Genomic DNA, 24,087 nt, shown 5'->3' with positions numbered 1-24,087 from the left:
GTTGGCTGTGGGTGGTATATGTACAAGTATGACGTAAAATTGTGTAAACTCTCTCGGCAGGTAGTATAGCCTGAGATTGTTTTATAGTAGTTCAATATAGGTCGTGCACACTTTAGTTTTGATTGAGATATTATATAGTTAACACAGCAGTTCTGTTTATTGACATATATAATGGCCAGTCCTCCTCCTCTTGTTTTGCCACTATCTGTTGTTCTGTCTGATCTGTATAAAAGAAACGCATCCAAGTCTACTGATGCTTCAGTGAGACAGATTTGCGAACTTTCAAGGTAGAAATGTCTGCAGCAACAATCAAGATCGTCCATTTTGTTATTTAGTGATCTAACATTGTCCTCTTTTCCTGCTTTTGACTCGAACTCCTCCTCTACGGCCTCGTTTGTTTCACTTTGTCTGTGTGTTGATGGGCTCATGGCGGTTTGTTATGTATCGGCCATTTGTTTCCAAGATGGCGGGTGTGTACATAGATTCATTGATGATCATATTATTTATGCTATCCACTGAAACACTGGTATTTAACATGCACACTAATAAAATAGTCCATAAAACTAGAAACACTTTTTTTTTCCCTGAAATAGGCTTTGGGAGTCAACCCTGGGGAAGAATCAGAAGCCGGCCATCTACAAAGTGTTACACCCTGGCAGAGCCTGCGATGACGCTGATTCCATACTGTATCGACACCAGCAGTTCCTTTGGATAGATCAGCTGCGTTGAAAGACGTCATTCCGGCCCTATACCTAACCATATAATGCATGCACTGCATAGACAACGCATTCAAATCTCTATAATATTATAACCAATGTCCTAATGAGCTCTATATATGTATGTTTTCTTATCTTATAAATTACATAAATATACCTAACCATATAATGCATTCTTATCTTCTAATCTTATATAATACAGACGTTACTTCAAAAAAGAAGATGATTACGTCCTACGCGTCATGCATTTAGTCATGCATATTAACCAATGACTTAAATTCTGTCAGGCAACCCATTCCATGCTCTAATAGCGCTAGGGAAGAAGACAACACATTCAAATCTCTATAATATTATAACTAATGAGCTCTTTCTATATATATATGTTATCTTATCTTATAAATTACAATTACAGACAATACAAAAACAAGAAGATATGGTGTCTTTACGCGTAGGATTATACGTAATCATGTTCTTTTTTTGAAGTAACGTCTGTATTATATAAGATAAGATTAGATAAAAACATTCCGGATTTTTTTTTTAAATGGCCATATCATTAATTCCAAGATTACGGATGAGTGCAGAGTTTCACATGACTACTTAAACCCAGTTCTAGGTTCCCTTTCAGACCTTGTGGTCTATAAGGCATCTGATTCTGTGGCCTACGGTTAACGAGGGTGTCATGTGGCCAGCACAACAACCAAATGCCTTTACCTTTCCCCAACTAATGTCAGGTACCCATCAGAGCTGGGTAGATTAAGAGGCACCAAGGATCCCGAAATAATAAAATCCAAGCCTTCACCAGGATTCGAACCCGGTATCCCCGGTTCAGAAGCCAAGCGCTTTACCGCTCAGCCACCGCGCCTCCACTTAAACCCAGTGGCGACCTGCTTATTTTGCCATGCAGACAAAACCGTTGTCCGCCGGGGTCTATATACGCTCTCTGTTCGTCTTCTGCGTCTGTATTCAGCAAAAGCTCTTTTGGGCCTCAAATGTCTGTCCAGTGACCCTTCGTGAGATCTTTCCAGTTGTCTCTTTTAGATCCTGTTTGATGCCAGCTGCTTTCCTCTAACGGGCTTATTAGATCCGACGATCTTTTGCTTGAAGGTATACATTTTTCCATTGATAGTTCCTTTTTCTTTAAAAATAAAATTAGCATTCGAAAAGTAAATGTTGCAGACAATGATATAAAGCGTTTGCTATGTAAATACATCATACACTTAAAATTTGATGATTTTTATTACATTATCAAAATCACATTTAAAGCCTAACTAGGCCTATGAACGAAATACATTTTATGGTAGGGGGTCGCGGCCTAATGGTGAATCGTATTAGTTGGTCGCCGAGCTAAAAAGGTTGAGAACCGCTGATCTAGGTAGAGAAGCTAGAAAGAAAGCGGGCATGATGGTGGTAGGTAGCTAAAAAGGTTGAGAACCGCTGATTTAGGTAGAGAAGCTAGAAAGAAAGCGGGCATGATTGTGGTAGGTAGCTAAAATGGTTGAGAACCGTTGATTTAGGTAGAGAAGCTAGAAAGAAAGCGGGCATGATGGTGGTAGGTAGCTAAAATGGTTGAGAACCGTTGATTTAGGTAGAGAAGCTAGAAAGAAAGCGGGCATGATGGTGGTAGGTAGCTAAAAAGGTTGAGAACCGTTGATTTAGGTAGAGAAGCTAGAAAGAAAGCGGGCATGATGGTGGTAGGTAGCTAAAAAGGTTGAGAACCGTTGATTTAGGTAGACAAGCTAGAAAGAAAGCGGGCATGATGGTGGTAGGTAGCTAAAAAGGTTGAGAACCGTTGATTTAGGTAGAGAAGCTAGAAAGAAAGCGGGCATGATGGTGGTAGGTAGCTAAAAAGGTTGAGAACCGTTGATTTAGGTAGACAAGCTAGAAAGAAAGCGGGCATGATGGTGGTAGGGCTAATGGAGTCGCGAGGCAGTGAACGGTTTGGCATCGTGAGTAGAGACGAGCTTTGCCTTAGAGAGAGGGGGTGGAGCACGAGAAGAGAGAGGGAGGAGAAGGAAGCAAGTTAAGAGAGGGGGGGCAGAGATGGGAAAAGGAGAGAGAGAGAGAGTTGCCGCGTGAGTCAGCACACCCCACGGTCGTCGATGCTTCTACAGGCGGCATTTCAAACTTGTCATTGATTTCTCCCCCCCTCCCCAACCCCTCACCCCCCTTATCGACGCCGCTACTCCTGCCATCAGAGTGTGACCCGTGTTTTTGATGTTTGACACAGTGTGTCGTGCCAGTTGTTGTTTCTGGATACTAATAAACACAATTCATTTCTTAATAGAATTTAAGGATTAAACTCTGTGTCTACTCAGCACACTTAAAGCACATTTACAGGTTGGTTGTTTCAAGTTTCTTAACCTTTTTTTTTAAACATAGTGTCAAGCATTAACTCACACCGAAGTGAAGTCCCTTCTCTGATGTATCGATCCTCCGTGGCCTTCACCGCTCTTAACGTGAGCCGCCATAATTCCTTCAACCCTTTCCCTCCGTGATTATTTGTCCACGTTTCGAAGATATTCTTCATTTTGTTCATTACTATTTCACTCACCTGTTATGATTAAGCTTCAATAGCTTTGTTATCAGAAAATTTTGAATTTGGTATAGAATTAAAGGGAAATTCATGCTTTTTTTTTATACAACACAAAGTCAGGTTTATAAAATTTTATTTAATTTAATGAGGTCAAATCGACGACGGTATCGTCGATTAGGAGAGAAAGAGTTAAGAGAGGACGAATGTAACACTGTCTCTGTTCTGACAACTACATAGTAACCTAATTATAGACTAAAAACTAACCTGTTTTAATTAGCCTACGCCTGTGAGTTCCTGTAAGTAAGAATCTTGGGAAGGGGCGAGTGAAGGAGCGAATGAATCGTATACCAGCATGACTAGAGGGGTGGGGCTGGCGATACTACACAGAACAACACAAAGAGACTAGAGACTAAACTCTGGTCAGTGTCACAGCTCGTTTCTGTAAATAAGAGCTACTTTACTTTAGACACTGGTCAATGTATTGATGTGACACTAAAGCATAATGCTTAACAAGAAAAATATACAAAAAATACTTTTTAAAAAAAAAGCTTATTTAAGCGGCAGAACTCCACAATTATCCATACTGTAATATTCATTTCCCTTTTACAATATCAAATAAAATTAATTAATTACTAGTATTTAATTAGATAATTGGTAGTAATGTTTAGTTAGGTACAATAAATACTTGTGCAAAGTTTCAACTTGATCCGAGAAAGGGAAATTGGAGAAATAACGTGTTCAAAATGTCTACCAGACAGACAGACAGACTAATTGAGCTGATGCAAGCTTTGCAATAGAATTAATAGTTTTGCTTATATAATCAGTTTATGTATTCAATTAACAGAAAAAGTATTACAAATTTATCACTGTTTTCATAAACAGTCGAACATGTACTGTCTTGTTTTGACATATAAGAAACTGAAAATTTAGTTTTCTTTAAAGTTGACACCATGAACAATTCTATAAATAGGCATATTTATTCGTTAAATACAATTTTAATACAAACATTCAGACATAGAATACATTTACAATACAAATACAATAACAAGCGATTGGAAAAAATCAATGAATATGTTATCGAGAATTGACAATTCAAAGTCATTGAAGTGTGACCAACAGAAGTGGCATTATAAACGTGCATTGCGATAACGAGGCATTTTCATTTAATTAAGAACGCGTGCACCTTTTTTTTTTCTAAAAAAATATGTTCATATTTAAATGCATTAGCTATAACGTTGTATATGACTATCGGCGACACACTGTAAAAATGACTATTAAAAGATGACCTGAAATTACAACACGTTGAATGTATAGAAGGTTTACTAACTAATGTCTTTGTTATCCTTGGGGAAATTAATCTTACAAATGGTCAAACAGACTAATGGATATGTAAAGGTGACTGTGACGATCACACTTGCCGGGGATTATATTATCAAACTTGACAATTCAATGAAATGAAGAAAGAAACATCTCTCTGTATTTTCTTCAAACTTCTTTAATAACTTCTTCAACTTTCACATCAAATTAACTTCTCAATTCAATAACAACTTGACTTGATACTTCATAAATAAAACTTAAATGTTACATGAAACTTCACTTAGTATAACTTCAACTTCAACTAATAAAACGTTAGTTAATAGACCCGCTAATATCACAAAACTTGAATAAACCTTTACTAAGAGAAGACTAAGCGAGGACCATCGCTCTACAAGAACTACTACTATGCGCGGACCCCGTCTAACTGACTTTCCCCTAATTTATACTTTCTTTGATCGTACGTTCCAGAATCATGGAACCTTCTCAGATAATTATTTTAGTAACTTTGACCTTCTAGAAGCTGACGTGTGCTATTTTTTCCCTTAACCTCTTTCTTTGATTGGATACCTAAAATTAACTTGTTTACGCTGGACACTTGCACTGGTTTGAACTCGCTTCTAGAAACTGGTCGAAATAGGTCACAGACTCGACTCGTGACAGTGACGATGAATTACTAGGCTATATAGTTGTTGTTGAAGGTCGCAGACTTGTAGCACTTAACTGCTGGTAGACAACTAAACCGCTGTCGGCATATTATATCTTAACTTATTAAACTTGAAATAACTTCTCTTGTGAACAAAGCTAAATAGGACTTTTAATACAGTGTAATCAAATTCAACTGGAGATAATGAAATAAAATGAAATCAATATAGTAGACTTTTGTAATAATACAAAATGGTATTTTAAACAAAATCTAACTCGCTTCAATAACACTTCTTTTCAGTCTCACGTTCTGGAGTCGTCTGTCTTAAACTAAGACCGCTGACGACAATGCTACTTATCTTGCACCATTCACGACCTATCGCTAACCTCTTCCCACCGTCACCATAAAAGCATACACACAAACAAACACACTCCATAACAATAGTCCCTTTGGTTTGTCATTTGTCAGTAACTTTCCCGTGACCTTTCTGTTGACCCAAGGGGGGGGGGGGTCACCTCATCGGTATCTTTTTTAATTTTTTTTTTGTCTTGCCGATTTTTCATTTTTTTTTTTAAACCTAGAGCTTAGCATTCAGTCTTGGACGCCATGATGATCTTGTGACATTTCTACATTAGCGCTTTGTTGTCAAGAATGGTTGGAGAGTATATTGTCACTTTGTTGTCATGATTGATTGGAGAGTATATTGGCGCTTTGTTGTCAAGATGGATTGGAGAGTATTAGCGAAGTACAAATCAACTTTTGTATCCTGTCACTCTTGTCACTATTTGGACAAAGGCCGAAACTAATGTGTATTCCTCTAATCATAACAATGCCCAAAAAAAAGTTCAAGGCAATATCTAAAAACAAACATCTAGTTTTAGCAGACGTCAACACTATGACCAGGGTCATGGTCACATTCCTAAAGCAGAGTATGGGGGAAAAAATTAAGCAATGGAGATACCGGAAGCTAGAAAAATTAGCATCCCCTCCAAGGCTACAAACCACTATTATCTATTTTTTTTATCAATGTCAAGGTCGGTTGACCATTCTAATTATAGGCCTACACCTTTCAGCTATGGGTGGATGACTGGTTGTGTGGTATGCGCTCTGGACTGTCGTTTATATTGTCCCTGGTTCGAACCATTCACGCTGCTATCCCCTACCGTCACTCGGAAGGTTTGGGCTTGGATGTTATGTTCCATTCTGAAAGAATAGACGAAACACTCAAAGCAAAAAGTTCCACCTATGTTCAAGTTATAGAGATCAGGAAGATTGATACTAGATACCGAATCACAAGAAAGATGAGGCTTCTTATAAGCTATCCCGACAAGATCAATATCTAATCTTTCGATTCAGAACCGGACACAACAGAATGAGACAACACATTTTCCCGAAAGCTCAAAATTGGAGCCAGTGAAATCTGCCCATGTGAAGTATCACCAGAGAATGCTGACAATGTCCTTAAAAACTGCATTCTCTACCAAGAGGCCCTAACAAAGACGCTGGCCCCAAAACACCCCATTAGAAAGAAAAACTATATGGAGATCTCCCTGATTAGGAAACCACTGCGCAGTTCATCTCATACATAGGTCTAGTCATCTGAGCGCTCTAGCATAAAAAATGAGAACGAGGAAGAAGAAGAAGAAGGAAGCTAGATAGACTAGACATCTCTTACTAAATCACTATTCCTACTATCTAGTAATTCATCCACTTCAAATGTGGTTGAACCAAAACTGTTTAAAACACATGTGGTTAGAAGTTTGAGCTACCGAAGAGTTGAGTTTGAGTTGAGCCCCAGGTGGAAGCTGGAGAAATTAAAAGAGCAAATTGAAGATGAATCATTTCATAAGGAAATTTTTTCTCAACATTAGCGGAAATTGTGTTTTGAGATAGGTATGGTTTTGTTTTTAACTGCTAATTTCTACAATTCAATGATGAGTCATTCATATAAGTTGTCAGGGTGGAGAGACTCTTAATTTGATTCTCACGTAATGATGTAACCCCGGAAGTGAACGCTTAAATTAACGCCGTCTATTCTGAGCTTATTTTTAAACATTTGAGTAAAAAATCTTATATAATACAGACGTTACTTCAAAAAAGAAGATGATTACGTCCTACTAGTCATGCATCTAATCATGGATATTAACTAATGACTTTAATTCTGCCAAGTCACTGGTTTTCCTGGCTGCCTAAGGCTATCCATTCCATGCTCTAATAGCACTAGGGAAGAAAGAGCATTTGTACAAATTTGTCCTAGCATATGGGACGAGTGATGTGTCTTTATCTTTGTGTCTTTCTGAGTATTTTATTATATTTTGTTTTTGTATTTGAAGATTATGGTTCAGTGTTTTATGTATGTGTACTTTTAAGTCTTATATCCTTAAAGCTTTCATTAGGGATTTTAATAATGGTATTAATCGTAGGTGAAAATTCGTTTGTTATAAATCTCACTGCTCTATTTTGTATTTGTTCTAGTTTCTCTGTGTTTTCTTGATTTGAGGGATCCCAGACAAATAATAAGAATATTATAGGTGTCAATCGCTAACCTCTTCCCACCGTCACCATAAAAACACAAACAAACATTCCATAACACTGAGAGGTCCTCTAAAGTAGACAGTAGGCCTATTCTCCTTCTGTCTCTCTGTCTCTCTCTCTGTGTCCGTCTCTCTCTCTCTCTCTCTCTCTCTCTCTCTCTCTCTGTACTTTTTCAGACCAATATAAATGCACTTTAAATATTTATTCAATTTGAGAATGTGACCTTCTCCACGTTATTATCACTGGTCATGCACGAGGGAGACAAATTCTGTTTTCCTTTCACCTGTTATAAAGTGATAATTAGTATAATATAATATTAGATTGTAAAAAAATAAAGTAGGTAGTGACATTTCAGCGGAGAAAAATTATCTCGCGTAAATTTTGTTTTTCTTTAACTCGGCGGCCAAAAGGTAAACTTCCCCGAAGTTATTTCCCTTGATGAATCGGTGTTTTGAATTGTCTTCCCTGCTGAGTTTAGAGTCTAGGCAGCCACGGGAAGGAGGCTGGTGAAAGACAATTTAAACCACGACAGTGACGGGGGATGGCTAGTTTACAATGGGGAGACCTGTCTATTGACAAGTCCCTGTTATTTTGTTGTGATAGCCAACTTCATCCGGAGACTTCCTTGTAGCGGTTTTCTTTTTACTCGGTATGCTGTTAGAGGACATTTCCGATCCAAAAGGCTACTAAAATTCAGGTGTGTTCTTCTACGTTAGGACTACAATTATAGCCCCCCATTGGTTGTAAGTTACTCTGCCTAAAAAGAAAAATATATATATATTTATAATAGAAAGGAAAGTTGACTACAAATGCGCTAAGATGTCTGTATCATGAAACTTCGCAATATAGGCTGCCTTGCACAAGGCCCGCCTTAGGTAATTGGAGGCCCAAGACGAAGTGAAAAGGATGACAACAATTGAAATACGAAAATAAGAAAACGAAAAATTTAGACCGAAAAATACGCAGGGAATGTTATGGTGATGAAATACTATAATGATGAATTGCTATAATGATGAAATTTGCAGTGATGAATTGCTATAATGATGAAATGTTGCAATGATGAAATGTCTCGTATGATGAGGTGTCTGGACACCGTTTCAGAGAGAGGCTAGTAGACATAGAACCATAGAGTTCTGCTATGTTGAGAACGAGGCTAGTAGACATAGAGTCTTAGAGTTCTGCTATGTATCAGAGCGAGGCTAGTAGACATACAGCCTTAGAGTTCTGCTATGTTTCAGAGCGAGGCTAGTAGACATAGAGCCATAGAGTTCTGCTATGTTTCAGAGCGAGGCTAGTAGACATAGAGCCATAGAGTTCTGCTATGTTTCAGAGCGAGGCTAGTAGACATAGAGCCACAGAGTTCTGCTATGTTTCAAAGCGAGGCTAGTAGACATAGAGCCTTAGAGTTCTGCTATGTTTGAGATTTTATCTATGTTTCGCAATTTTTTTTTCTTGCAAGATCCCCTCCAATCGGAGACCCTAGGCGTAGTGATGGGCAAAATGTATCTAAAAAGCTAGAAACTCTTAGTTTAACTAAACACAGATTAATTAAGGCCAAAGTATAATTACAAAAAAAAAAATAGTTTATTTAAAATCGTAGTTAAAAATTTTAAAAGTTTTCAACAGGTTGAAACGCACGTTTCCTGTTTTCAGGTCATGTGATATAAACAACTTTGATTATCAAAAAAAAACAACAACAACATGTAATTAAAAACTATTTTGTCAGTCTGCCTTTGAAGAGCGACTGGTAAAGTAAGATGCTGGTAGAAGTTATGGAACCAATATCTGCACTTTGCCAAAAGCTATGCAACATTATAAATGGGGTTATTCCGTATTTCTTTGTAGTCACATGGTGGCGTTTATTTTCTGTTAGTTTATTTTGGGACTCTGATAAACGTGTTAGGCCACTATTTAGTGGTTTTAATCAATACGTTGGCAATCAATACGTTGATGCCGTAGCGTATAATAGATTCAAGTCTTTAGACCTAATGGAACTCATTCACCAATCGTAAACAAACAACATTTAGCCACAAGGTGCTCTATCTCTTATATATAATTTACGATCTCATGTTTAATTAATGATGGTTGTCACGTGACAGTTTTTTTTTCAATGTTATATCAATAAGATCACGTGACTAAATGTTGTTTGTTTACGATTGGTGAATGAGGTCCATTGATATCAAGGTCAAATCTAAGAGCATTAGGATAACCAACTCAAGAAAAAAAAAACATTTTAATCCACACCCTCCCTGCCCAAAAGTAAAAAGACTGTGTCCGACTGATTTTAACAACATGGTCAGCTAGACGTGAACATGTAGGCCTAAGCCTAGTGTACTGTAGTCTGTGGTCGTATACGAGACCACCCCGCGTTTTTTTTTCTTCTTACGCGTTATGCAATAGCGTTTTTGATATGTCGAGTTGTCAAACAAAAAATAACACATTGGTCTAGTTAGTCAAGCATTTATAATACAAAGTAAATACAAAATAGTTGCACAGGTCATTTTTTTTTAAACACTCCATCAGTTTCGTATTTTTATTTCTTTGGTAACTAGTTGTAAATGAGCAAGCTCCAGTAGTTACATTTTTTATGAGATTTTAAAACTTTACTGTAAGGTTTTCCGTTGTACAATAAGTCAATGTAGTAAACAAAAGGACCCTTTTTTCTAAAGGTTTTAATTCAAGGCAAAAATACAGGCACACATATTTATTTTGAACCATAATCTTCAAATACAAAAACAAAATATAATAAAATACTCAGAAAGACACAGAGGTAAAGGTACATTCCTCGTCCCATATGCTAGGACAAATTTGTACAAATACTCCTTCTTCCCTAGTGCTATTAGAGCATGGAATGGGTTGCCTGAGCTAGCAAGGAAAACCAGGTACTTGGTAGAATTTAAGTCATTGGTTAATATGCATGACTGAATGCATGACGCGTAGGACGTAATCATCTTTTTTTTTTTGAAGTAACGTCTGTATTATATAAGATAAGATAAGATTTTTTTTCAAATGTTATTGTACTATAACGTTTATATGTAAGAAACATCTTCCTTATTACTGATTTTATTAAGGAGAAAGATCTGTACAATGTTAAAATAAATCGATAGGTATAGATCAAAACAGCTCAACACCCCAAAATAATTTATGAAAAGTTGTTAAAGTCTAATTAATTTGTTTAAGTTTAGTTTAACACTCTTTTGAAGTTGGTGATAAACTTTTAGTTTAGCTACTTTATTTTAGTTAAAACTTAGTTTTAGTTTAACTTTTTAAACATAGTTTAGTTCCCATTAGGCCTACTACATAGGTGGCTGCATAGTTTGCCTATGCCTAATGCCGACACCGCCAAGCAGCTTTAGCTCTGCACTGGAGTATGGAACGGAACCACGGTCATCTGCAACACTACACTACTATTTATTTCTTTGTCATAGGTCGTACGTAAGATTTCTTTTTGTAGAATTCAGAAACTGGAACTAAATTTAAAGTCAAAATTGAACACATTCATTTACACGCAATTTTGTTTTTCAGACGCGTCTTCACTCTAAAGTATTCAAATAATTAACTAGGTCATATTTGAACGATTTCCAATGTCATGTCTGCACGGTCGTGTGGTTTGCGCTACGGATTGTTGTTTTGTTTTGTAAAATGTTTTACATGTTTCGGATGTTCCTTCAGAGTTGAAGATAATTACTTCCTAGTCCAAACCTCCCGCAGGACGACGGGGGATGGGAGCGGGCAGGGTTTGAACCCTCGGCCATCGATAAATGTGAACGACAGTCCAGCGCGCAAACCGCACGACCAGGCAGCCATCCATGTTGTCACGACGTGTGCATTTTTAGTGAGTTGTATCTTGTTTAAATTATCACTTCACCCGTGTTTCAACATCCATCTACTTTTTTAAGTTGAATCTATGTATAAATAAAGTTAGAACTTGTTCGTATTGACTTACAATTCAACATTAAGAATATAATACACTTACATCGGTTTAGTTGGTCTAGGCAGGGCCGGACTTGGGTGTCAAAATCGGTCCGGGCATTTGTTTATATTCCGGCCCTTATATTGTATACCATAACGATATGAGATAAGACAATATATAAGATAATATAAAAATCAGTGAACACTGATACTGACCATTGGGAAGGCATAGTCCTAGACCGCACTAGTTTGAGAGAGACGGTGACCCAGAAAGCTATGGACAGCGAGAAAACATGGGCATCAGCTCTTGAAGAAAAGCGTGCCGCACGGAAAATGGCCAGCTCCTCTACCACCAAAGCGAACGCCACCTTCACGTGCAATATATGTGGACGGGAGTGTCTCTCCAAAGTGGGGCTCCACAGCCATAAGAAAAAGTGTTCGAGATGAACCATAGTCGTTCCCCGACTGAAAGAGACCAATGAATGAAGATAATATAAACCTTAATTTTCTTTTTTTAACCGCCTTCACTTCCCCCCCCCCCCCCGCCCCCCATCAATGTTAGGTACCCATTAGAGCTGGATGGATCTCGAAATAAAAAAAATACTGTCTTCACCAGGATTCAAACCTGGGACGCTCGGTTCGCAAGCCAAGCTTTTACTATTTCTAAAAAAAAAATGTGTTAGATTAAATTGATATTACACAGTATATAAATTTTTTAAACACGACGCTCATAGGGTCACTTTTATAAGAGAATATTATAAAACATTTAACTATTAAATGCGCGTCATATTGACAGCCGTGAGGCCCTTTCGATGGCTCTACCGGCCCATTTGGGTACCGGCCTATCGAGCATTTGCCTGAATGCCCATATAGCCAGTCCGCCCCAGGTTTTAGGTGTTTGTATCTACAAACCAACGAGATGGAGTATCAAGAACCACAAAGGAAGAAAGCTCCCTAAATCACTGCTTACGTTACGCTAATATATTCCTTATGTTTTCATTTTAGGACCTCGAGTGTACTTGTAATGCTACACAGCAGTACCCCAGCAGTTAGCTCACCAAGGTTCTCTCGCTTTGTACACATAGGCGCGAAAACAGGTAACCTTGACATTTAACTCTTTGATGTATTGGAACTGAAATTCTTGGCCTTGTGAGACTTGGGGGCCGCTTTCAATCTGAATGACTGTGTAGTGATCTGCCGCTTTTGTGCTAAGTTTTAACCCTCAAGATTAGACTGACGGCAATAGAACAAATGATGACTAATGCTAAAACTTTACTAGGCAATAGATACACAGTTATAGATAAATCTAGATATATAATCTAGCGTTGCTGTAACATTTGGAGTCAATTTGAAAGACCGGACTATGTTCTCGCTTGCTTGAAGTAGCAGGCTCTGGATCTGTCACGGTCAAAATACCAATATCTGACCTTGACCTACGGAATTCACACTAAGTCATCTATTCGTCAAAGTTGTTTTTTTCTGAACAAAACTATACGAATATCTAATACTACTCTCTGAATATTTGATTTACAATTTGCAGCTCTGCCAATGTATTATATGTTATCTTATATATTAGACTTTATTTAAAAAATTAAGATAATTAGACCAAGTCTTAAGCATTTCATGTGTCAATCTAGTCATGCATGTTAATGAAGAAAGTCGGTCGAAAGATCATGTCTGGTGCCCCAACGGTTCAGCAGACCTAGGGATATATGAAGGTTTAGGTTTATTAATTGCCAGTTTTGTTTATGACAATTTCTATTCAATCTCTATTCATTATCTATACAAAACTTGGAAGCGGAAGCCATTAGCTTGTGACGAAATACTGTTAGCAGACGATATTTTTTATCTATTCAGTCATTGTATTCGGAAGTACGATAGGTACTCTCTAAAACAAAATCTTGGCGTCAAATCCTCGACGCAAATAGTTTAAACTTTTAGAAATACAGAGAGGATGACAACTCAATCTCTTCTTGAGGATTTACTGGTACAACCAAGATTTAATTTGCTGGTCAGTTCGGTGGTTCTTCCCTACACGGTCTTATGGTGGTTACAGAATAGGACAATAAAGAAATGTACGTCGTGGTTAGCAGAAGTCAAGCCGCTTGTAGCAGACGAGATACAGCAGCGGTTCTCAACCTTTTAGGCTCGGCGACCCCTTTTTACAATCTCCCACTCTGCCGCGACCCCCCCCCCCCCACCCGTACACACACATACAGCAATAGAAGAATGGACAAAAACAATTCATTTTTTCGATGGTCTTAGGCGACCCCTGGCAAAGCGTCAATCGACCACCAAAGGGGTCGCGACCCACAGGTTGAGAACCCCTGAGATACAGGAATGGGGACGTGAGCCACGAATGTGGCACGACCCAATCGTAGTAATGGTCGCTGCCATTGTGGAACCTTCAAACATGACATAAAGCAGTTCCCGGTCCGATAAAATCCTTTCCAGCGGTCATTATGGCGCACCTTGCAAGCGCGCCGTTTCTCGACTGGACTTCATTGAAAATGTTTCTTCCTGATTCCAGAGAATGGTCAACTCTTATGCTTTTTCCTGATTTCAGAGAAAGGTCAATTCTGTCAGCCCAAAACATTACAGGATAATGCGTACTCTGACCCCCACCCTCACCCAAATCAGTGTATATCTTATAGATGTAACTCTCCTTATGGTTATATCTTGTTGTGCTTTGATATAACAAAGATAAAGGCATATTCCTCGTCCCATATTCTAGGACAAATTTGTACAAATACTCCTTCTTCCCTAGTGCTATTAGAGCTTGGAATGGGTTGCCTGAGCTAGCCAGGAAAACCAGTGACTTGGCAGAATTTAAGTCATTGGTTGATATGCATGACTAAATGCATGACGCGTAGGACGTAATCATATTCTTTTTTGAAGTAACGTCTGTATGATATAAGATAAGATAAGATAAGATACGGAGCCTTTCCAGTGAGCGTGCACAACCAAGTTTTTCTATTACAGTCCCTGCTGAAAGCGTATTCCAAATAGCCAAATATAATTTTAAGAATTTTTATATAACCGTTAAACAAGAGTTTTCATTCTGTTTGTCTGGTACAACTCTTGTGCACGCTGTTTCTCCCACTTCCCATTCTCAGATCGAGTTGAAACTTTGCACAATTATTCATTGTCGATAACAGCACATGAGCACAAAAAATTAATTAGTGGCAATTAATTCATTTTGTTTTATTTAAGAAAAGGGGATAGTTTTTTATGATGTTTCTATTTTCAGATACAACGGAAAGACAGAAAGCAGGAGAGAACAGAGGAACAATGAATGTACGTTTTTTTTTTAAGTGGATGAGAGTTAAAGCAGCAGTGTGTGTGTGTGTTTGTTTGTTTGTTTGAGAGAGAGAGAGAGAGAGAGAACCTTGTAGCTTAGCTTTTGTTACAACATACTTTAAGGTCATCAAAGGGAGGCAAGTAAGTGATTATGGTACATATGAATATTGTAATGTTGTTTATCTCCTCTTTTGCTGTTAAGTTACACTTAACTTTAATAGTGATTTTTTAAACAACTGGAGCTCATTACCTATCTGATAAAGTTGGTAAACGCACCATTAAAACCATTTAGCCTAAATTGCCAAAATTACTACATTTTAACTCGACATTCTAAAACTACACATGTTGGGGTTGTTTTTTTTTTTTTTTTTTTTTTTTTTTTGCTTGAATAAGAATTTATAAGCAGTTAATTAAGAAAACCAAACTAAATCTCTATCGCAAGGTTTACTTAATTTTAGCGTACACATCTGCGATACACAAAAAATCTGGCCTGTGTTTGTACACGCTCCATGTTTGCCACACCCTCTGAATGTGATTCTTTCATCCGTTTCCTGACACGCATGCCTGGACCATCTGTACCATGTCTGCTTCTGGGCATACGTACACGGATTTATTTATAGAGCTCTGTTTGTGTATTCAACTCACACTTGTATCCCGCCCCTTCAGCTTTAGACACACACTCTCACACAATAGTTACACACACACATGCACACCCACATACACACTTATGTTAACTACACGTCATTACCCATTAATACGATGTAACTGGCATCGTTTGACCTATAACATCAGTTGGATTTTACATACAGTGCATGGGCCTAAAAATAAATATAAGCTCGACAAGTCAGTCTCTGTCTAATTGAGACGAATGATGCTTGCTTTAAGATGACTTAATGGGTGTTCGCTTCACAATTTTACTTCCGGTATAATTTGAAAGCATGTCTTATCTTATCTTATATAATACAGACGTTACTTCAAAAAAGAAGATGATTACGTCCTACGCGTCATGCATTTAGTCATGCATATTAACCAATGACTTAAATTCTGCCAAGTCACTGGTTTTCCTGGCTAGCTCAGGCAACCCATTCCATGCTCTAATAGCACTAGGGAAGAACGAGTATTTGTACAAATTTGTCCTAGCATATGGGACGAGGAATGTGCCTTTATCTTTGTGTCTTTCAGAGTATTTTATTAAATTTTGTTTTTGTATTTGAAGATTATGGTTCAGTGTTTTATGTATTATTGCTACTTTACTTTTGAGCCTTCTGTCCTGAAGGCTTTCTAAATTTAGTGATTTTACTAAAGGTGTTACTCTAGTCAAATGTGAATATTCGTTTGTTATGAATCGCACTGCTCTATTTTGTGTCTGTTCTAGTTTCTTAATGTTTTCTTGAGTTGAGGGGTCCCAAACAGAGGATGCATATTCTATTATTGGCCTAACCAAGGTTAAATAACATTTTAGTTTTATGTTCTTATTTGATTTATAGAAATTTCTTTTAATAAATCCTAATGCTTTGTTTGATTTTTTGGTAGTTTCATCAATATGTGGATTCCATGACAGTTTTTCATTTATTATAACACCTAGGTATTTTGCGTTTTTAGTCTGTGTTACTGGTTTGCCATGAATAAGATAAGTGGAATTAATTTGTTTTAGTTTTTTTGTTACTCTTAACAACTGACATTTTTCTGGGTGGAAAGACATGCTCCAATTTGATTCCCATTTCTGTATATCATCTAATTCTCTCTGTAAAATATCTGTGTCTTGTGTTGTTTTTATTGTTCTATATATTATGCAATCGTCTGCAAATAATCTGACTTTTGTTCCTGAAGTAATGCAATTTGGTAAATCATTTATGTAAATTAAAAATAGTAGTGGACCCAAGACTGTTCCTTGAGGTACACCTGAGTTTACTGTTATCGGTGTTGATTTAGAGCCATTTATTATTACAGTTTGTTCTCTCCCTATCAGAAAGTCTTTAATCCACTGATGCAGTGGACCATTAATGCCAAAATATTTTAATTTTTTAAGCAAACTATGGTGGTGAACTTTGTCAAAGGCCTTAGAAAAATCTAGTAAGATAGCATCTATTTGTTCACTATTATCTAAACCTTTTGAAAAATCATCAATTAGTCCTATTAGTTGTGTTTCACATGATCTATATTTCCTAAAGCCATGTTGGTATGGTGTGAGGACATTATGTTTGTCTAAGTGGTTTATGATGTTGCTACATATTATGTGTTCTAGGATTTTACATGTGATGCTGGTAAGTGATACTGGTCTGTAGTTTCCTGGGTCAGATTTTTCTCCTTTTTTAAATAGGGGGGTGACATTAGCTTCTTTCCAGTCCTTTGGTACTCTGCCCTGGTTAAGTGAAGCCTGAAAGAGTATTTTGAATACTGGGGCTAGCTCATTACTTAGTTCTTTGAGTAATCTAGCTGGAATACCATCAGGTCCAGAAGCTTTATTTGGTTTGGTGTTGGCTAATAGTTTTTGAATTCCATTTTCTTGTACTACTATATCTTCTATGTTGTCTACTTGGTTCAAATTCAGTAATATGTCTTTGTCTCCTGGGGCTGAGAATGCTGATGCAAAGTATTTGTTTAGAATGTTTGCTTTAGTTTCATTATCATTATGTATTATGTTATGTTCATCTTTTAATGGCGCTACGCCTGTTGTTTCCATTTTCTTAGACTTAATGTGGCCAGGATTTAAAGGTAAAAATGGCCAAGAGGTGGTGGAAAAAGATGCTTTTTAGAATTGAGTGTTATTACAAACTTATATCAACTCTCTCACTCTGTGACACTCTGTCTGGTAAAAAGTTTGAGCATGTTTTTTCTCCCACTTCCCATTCTCGGATCAAGTTGAAACCTCGCACAAATATTCAGTGTCAATGACTACACATTAACCAATCAAAAAATTAACCGATTAGTTAATAATTTAGTTGTCATTAATTTATTTATTGCAAATTGAAAAGGGAGTTAAATATTGCAGTATTGATTGATATGACAGTAATAGTGTGGTTCTTTCCATAATCTAAGCCTTTTTTTTATTTTTAATTACCTATCTTCCTTTTTTTATTTAGATTAGGTTTACATTCAAAGTGCATCTCTCTAGCAATAAAATCTTTAGCAATAAAATACAGTGAAAGTGAGAGATGAATCGTAATATGGAGAAATGTGGTAGTGATGTAATGAAACCTCATCAAAAACGTAAAATTACTTTAAAAAAAAAAAAGATTAATAGAGAAAATACGGAAGACATTGTAAAATAAACAAGCAAAAAATAATTCGATGGCGTTATCTTGCAAGTTCCCTGTTACCAATTAAAAAACAAAAACTACTTAGTACAAGAAGAGGAAGAAACTAAAATTTTTATTTATACTTCCATAGAAAGAAGTACACAATATTAATTTGATGCTTTTCAATACTTCCGTTTCCTGTGTACCGGATAAATCTTAACAAATCTATTTTTAGATTCGCTTCCGTTTATGTAAATCCCCCACGAAGAAGACACAGCGCATAAATATAAGAATGTTGACAAACAGTAGCAGCAGAACTCGAATGTCACAATTATATCACTAGTTTTAAGTCTTCTGAACTCTGTGTGTGATATTTAAATGTGTCAGTCACTACGCTCCTCCACTGTACCTCCATCACCGGGCAAGGACCGAAAACATGCTCACAATTGGAGTTTCAAATGTTAAAAGAAACCTCCTCCTGTTAGTTCACTAATTCTTCATGGGCTTAAAAATGGTGGGCAAACACTGGGCTGAACATGGTCCTACATTTCGAAAACGGCTCTAATGATTTTCCAAGAAATTTGACAGTCTATGTATAGTCCATATCTTTGGGGGAAAATACTCGCTAATTATCCACACTGAGAAAACTATGGTTTGACTGTCATAATTTTTCAAACTATTATCATCTTAAAATTAAAGCAGTGGGAATTCCCGCAATGGACTCAAATGTTTGTTTTCGGTAAAGAGTTGAATAAATAAATATAGAGAGGTTCATAACATTTTGCGCTCTGATTACATAGGAAATAAGCGGGACTGTAAAAGAAGAACTTAATAGTGCAAGCTCAGTAATGAAGCATGAAAAGAAACTAATGGAATAAGAAATTAACGACCAGAATCATCTTCATTTTTATATGCTTATAAGTGTAACGATCCTAGTTTGCGAATTTTCTGCTAAATTTTCATTATCGACCTTCTTATAAGCTCACTGCTAATATTTTATTTCACGTCTGCTGTGATTTAAGGCTGTCTAAACTGTCTAAACTATTCTGTTGTAAATCTTGTCATCTGTTACAGTTTATAGCTTCTTTAATTATTCTGTAATTATGATTTCCAACTATATTTTACGATTTTTATTTGGCCACAGGCTTAAGATTTTGTGTGGTCACTTCAGGGGCCGGTTGGTGTAGACCAAAGTTTCGTAAGATTTTTTTTCGATACAAGTTGCTACAGGGAAAACAGGGCCAAAACGACATAAATGTAGAACTAGATTCTAGAATATTGATCCATTTCTCTGTATTCACCTTTAAACAGTAACCGTAAAACCATAACGCAACCCATGTCTCAGTGGATTCTCTTTAACCGAATGAAATGTAAGGGAGGTAAACACCAGACGCATGGCATGAACACACTTTATTATTACTTCCCTTGCTTAGTATACATTTTTTTTTTGGCTTCGTTTTTTAGCGTGTTCAAAATGTTTACAATGACGTCTTTGCAATGAATCTGCCAAGTAGACGTGTTGTGAGGCCCCAATCCCAGCATTGAGCAACATTCAGTCAGACCTAGTGGACTAGAAACACACAAATACAAACATTCCTTCATACACTACACAGAGAGACAGAGGCCTACATAGTTCAAACAAATAACTGTTTAAAAAGTTGATATTTTGTTGTAACAAATTCTTTTATGGGAGGCGCGGTGGCTGAGCGGTAAATCGCTTGGTTTCTGAACCGGGGGTCGTTCGAATCCAGATGAAGACTGGGATTTTTAATTTCGGGATCTTTGGGCGCCTCTGAGTCCACCCAGCTCTAATGGGTACCTGGCATTAGTTGGGCAAAGGTAAAGGCGGTTGGTTGATGTGCTAGCCACATGACACCCTTGTTAACCGTAGGCCACAGAAACAGATGACCTTTACATCATCTGCCCTTTAGACCACAAGGTTTGAAAGGGGAACTTTACTTTTTAATTTCTTCAAGGAGCTGATTTTTTACCTTTACCTATCCCTCAGTCTATTGGACCGTTGGGGCACCATGCAAGACTCGTCGACCGTCTTTCTCCATTCCTCTCTGTCTTTTGCCTTAGTTAGAACCTCTTTCAGTGGCAGGCCCGTCCATTATTTTATAATGTCCTCCCATCGCTTTCTCTGTCTGCCTCTTTTTCTTTTTCCTGGTACTGTTCCCTGAAGGAAGGTCTTTGCGAGCCCCGTGGATCTTGTAATATGGCCATAGATTTTAAGCTTGCGTTTTTTTTACGATAGTTATTAGGTCATCATGGGGTCCAATTGCTGCAGTAACCATGTCTCTAATCTCTTGGTTTGTGATGCGGTCTTTGAATGTGATGCCTAGGATCCTTCTGTAGCATCTCAATTACATTGCTAGGATCCTCCTCTCTAGCTCGGCAGTCAGCGTCTAAGACTCGCAAGCATATAAAAATTTTTACACCAGCCTTAAAATGCGAAAAAAAAAAAGTTTTAAAAAAGTTTCTGACCCGTCGAAATTCTGATATATTTTGTTTATTTTTTGTGGAGGTCCTGGGGCTATAGCCTAGCCCCCCCTCCCTCCCAAATCATTTAAATCCAGCCCAGGTACTTCGTCTTCTACATGTCAGCCGTGACCTCCGTGTCGAAGGTGCCGTTTCTAGCATCTAGTTTGTGCAAGTAAATTATACAGGTTATCATAAGATATAGGCCTGTGTCAGATAATAGGCTTGTATGTGTCAGTAACATTTGCTTATAGTAAACATAGGTTTGTATGGGTCAGTAAAATAGGTTAGCATGTGGCAGTGACATAGCTTGTATGAGAGGGTATTGTGAGCTGAAGAAATTTTTCTGTTAATTAGTGCATGACAATTAGGTCAGCGTGACATAAGGGACGTGACTTAAGTAAACACCCGGAGGACTGGTTTGAGTCTCTGATTGTTTTTAACGTTAACTGTGTTTATAGAATACAGTTTAACTCTCTAGTGTTAAATGAGTTATAGAATATAGTCAATGTTTCTAATGTTAAACGTGTTATAGAATGCAGTCTATGTCTCTAATGTTAAACGTGTTATAGAATACAGTCTATGTCTCTAATGTTAAACGTGTTATAGAATACAGTCTATGTCTCTAATGTTAACGTTTTAAAACTACTATTGAACAATATAATAACGTGTTCATCTTAACAGTGTCCATAAGGTTCAAGAAGGGCACACAATCACACTATCATTTTCTGCCTAAATTTTTGTTATTTAAAAAAAAACAACTTTAAAAGTGAAATCATTCAGTTTTGGAGCAAACTCAACAACAAGTGTTAGGGAGCTCCAAGTTTGACCAGCTCCCCACACAGACTGACCGAAAGGAGAATGCGTCTATGTCTCTAATGTTAACGTTTTAAAACTACTATTGAACAATATAATAACGTGTTCATCTTAACAGTGTCCATAAGGTTCAAGAAGGGCACACAATCACACTATCATTTTCTGCCTAAATTTTTGTTATTTAAAAAAAAACAACTTTAAAAGTGAAATCATTCAGTTTTGGAGCAAACTCAACAACAAGTGTTAGGGAGCTCCAAGTTTGACCAGCTCCCCACACAGACTGACCGAAAGGAGAATGCGACTTTAAGACTCCGTCATTTAAAATGACTAGATGTATATAGATATATGTGTGTGTTGTATGTTTGGTGTGTGCTAGTTAGACTAAGCTATGAGAAATATAATTCCATTTGTGTTGACATAACACATAATCATGTGTTCCTTTAGTTCGTCAATGGACCTCATTCACCAATCGTAAACAAACAACATTTAGTCACGTGATCTTATTGATAAAATAACGTAAAAAAAAACTGTCACGTGACAACCATCATGAATTAAACATTAGCTCGTAAATTATATAGAAGAGATAGAGCACCACGTGCTAAATGTTGTTTGTTTACGATTGGTGAATGAGGTCCATTTCACCATTGCTAAGATGTAGCTTCTGCCTGTAACCTTCCCACCAAAACCCGAGCTCTAGGTTATTTATAGAACAAAGTCCAGCTATTTAGAAAACACTAGATCACTAGATAGGCTCCCATCTCTAGATCTAGATGAGTTATCTCCCTTCTCTGTCTAAAGAAACAAATTAATTACGCGACCTTTTTTTTGGGGGGGGAGGGGGGGGGGGTTGGAGAGAATTTTTTTAAAAAGTTTTAATAATAAATTATTGAATCGGAAAAATATGATGCATGAAAATAACCGAGTTGTTTATGTGTGCTAATTTTTGTAACTCCTCCTATTAGCTTGCAAACTCTTTACGGGTTCAAACCGGGAACTGGTTGGAACCTTTTTATTTTCAATGTAACAATTTATATAAATCTTTGTGAAAAAAAAATATTGGCCACTAAGTGAAAAATCTGGTTCGACCGTTATTTTTTTTTTTTCAAAATACAATAAATATTTAAATTAAATTTGGCTTACGTCTTCAATGTTTCAAAGAGGAAATTTCCGGACTCTATTGCAATGTTTCTTTGCATTCAGTAAAGAATTGAATAAATAAACACTTACGTGAATATTTGTGCGCACCATTTTATGTATAGAAAGAACTTGATTATGTAGAGCTGACTGGTAATATTCCTTGCAATAATGAAGCATTTCAAGGTTTAAATGAAAATTAAAAATAATAGCCCACTGTCATATTTATAAAGGTGGAGTTTTTTTTTGTTGTTTTTTTAAAGTAACGTATATATTTAATTCACTCCCTTTTTCACTTTCTATTATTAACTCAACGAAGAATCTTGGTATCAAGTTCTGCCCGCAGCCTGAGATGATAGTGACGTATCTAGAGCCATTTAACGGTTGTTTGAGCGACGATTGTTATGCTGCGCTACGTGGCGAAATTTGTAGGTCGCTGGCAGGGCTGCGTATCCACGAGTAATAGTGATTCCCTCATTAATCTTCGGACTCGAAGACAAGACTTATTATTATTGTTATTATTAACTCAAGCTTTCAAAATGTAAAAATGGGATCATTTATCTTTATAACTTTTCATTATCCTATCAAGCAGAAATGTCGCTAAATGGCAAAACATTTTATAAAATTAATATTAAATATAGAATTATTTTTTTTATTTGTAAAATGATTTAACACCTCCACGCCAATGTTTTGTTTGTAAAATGTTTTACATGTTTCGAATGTTCCTTCAGAGTTGAAGATAATTACTTCCTAGTCCAGACCTCCCGCAGGACGACGGGGGATGGGAGCGGGCAGGGTTTGAACCCTGGACCATCGATAAATCTGAACGACAGTCCAGCGCGCAAACCGCACGACCAGGCAGCCATCCTTTATTTACCGTTAAGCAAGCCAGTGTTTCATCTATGGGGCTCTAGAAAACAATCAATCATAGCCTATTTTTTTTTTTTGAGTGCCAATATTAATGAGTAATGTTCCTTTTGCATTGGCCGCCCCCATGCAAATGACACATTCAACATAAAGTAAGGATTGATTTTTTTTTCAAACTATATTATTACTTACTAAAGATTACAATATATATTTCAATATCAGTAGAAATGAAAGATTTTTTAAATCAAATAGCATAAAATAGCTTCTCCTTATTGTAATAACCCTTTCAATTATAATTTGTATTTATCTTAAGTATTAACCTTAAATAGAAAATAAGACGTTGCGATATTTAAATATTTTCTATTAAAAAAATATTCTTTCAAAACAAAGCACTCCTTCCCTCCCCTTTACCATTCTGTAATCTGTAAGATACCAGAAAAGAAAGCAAAATCTTTACCAAAAAGTATCTGTAAAAACAAGAAAAATATGTTTAAAATCCTTTTCAAATAAAAAAGCTTATCAATTATGTAGAAGTTATTTCGCTTATTCAATATCAGAAAAAAAAAGTTAATCACTAATAATTACTTGACAAAT

General features: G+C 36.8%; 1 protein-coding gene across 2 annotated transcripts in view; it reads left to right on the top strand.

The window, feature by feature from the left end:
* The first annotated feature begins 2,881 nt into the window (after positions 1–2,881).
* Positions 2,882–24,087, top strand: part of LOC106080177 (septin-4-like) — a 66,626-nt gene continuing 45,420 nt past the window's right edge. Inside the window, exons 1-3 of one of the 2 annotated variants that reach the window (XM_056006075.1) lie at positions 2,882–3,053; positions 12,662–12,753; positions 14,907–14,953. In XM_056006075.1, the coding sequence (XP_055862050.1) occupies positions 12,681–12,753; positions 14,907–14,953 (120 nt within the window). In that variant the 5' untranslated portion in view covers positions 2,882–3,053; positions 12,662–12,680. The remainder of the gene's footprint in view (positions 3,054–12,661; positions 12,754–14,906; positions 14,954–24,087) is intronic. The other variant, XM_056006076.1, reaches the window with a different exon arrangement.

Source organism: Biomphalaria glabrata, chromosome 12, assembly GCF_947242115.1.
Source record: "Biomphalaria glabrata chromosome 12, xgBioGlab47.1, whole genome shotgun sequence".
NCBI lineage: Eukaryota > Metazoa > Mollusca > Gastropoda > Planorbidae > Biomphalaria > Biomphalaria glabrata.
The sequence above is the reverse complement of the archived record's forward strand: the minus strand, read 5'-3'. Positions and strand labels throughout refer to the sequence as shown.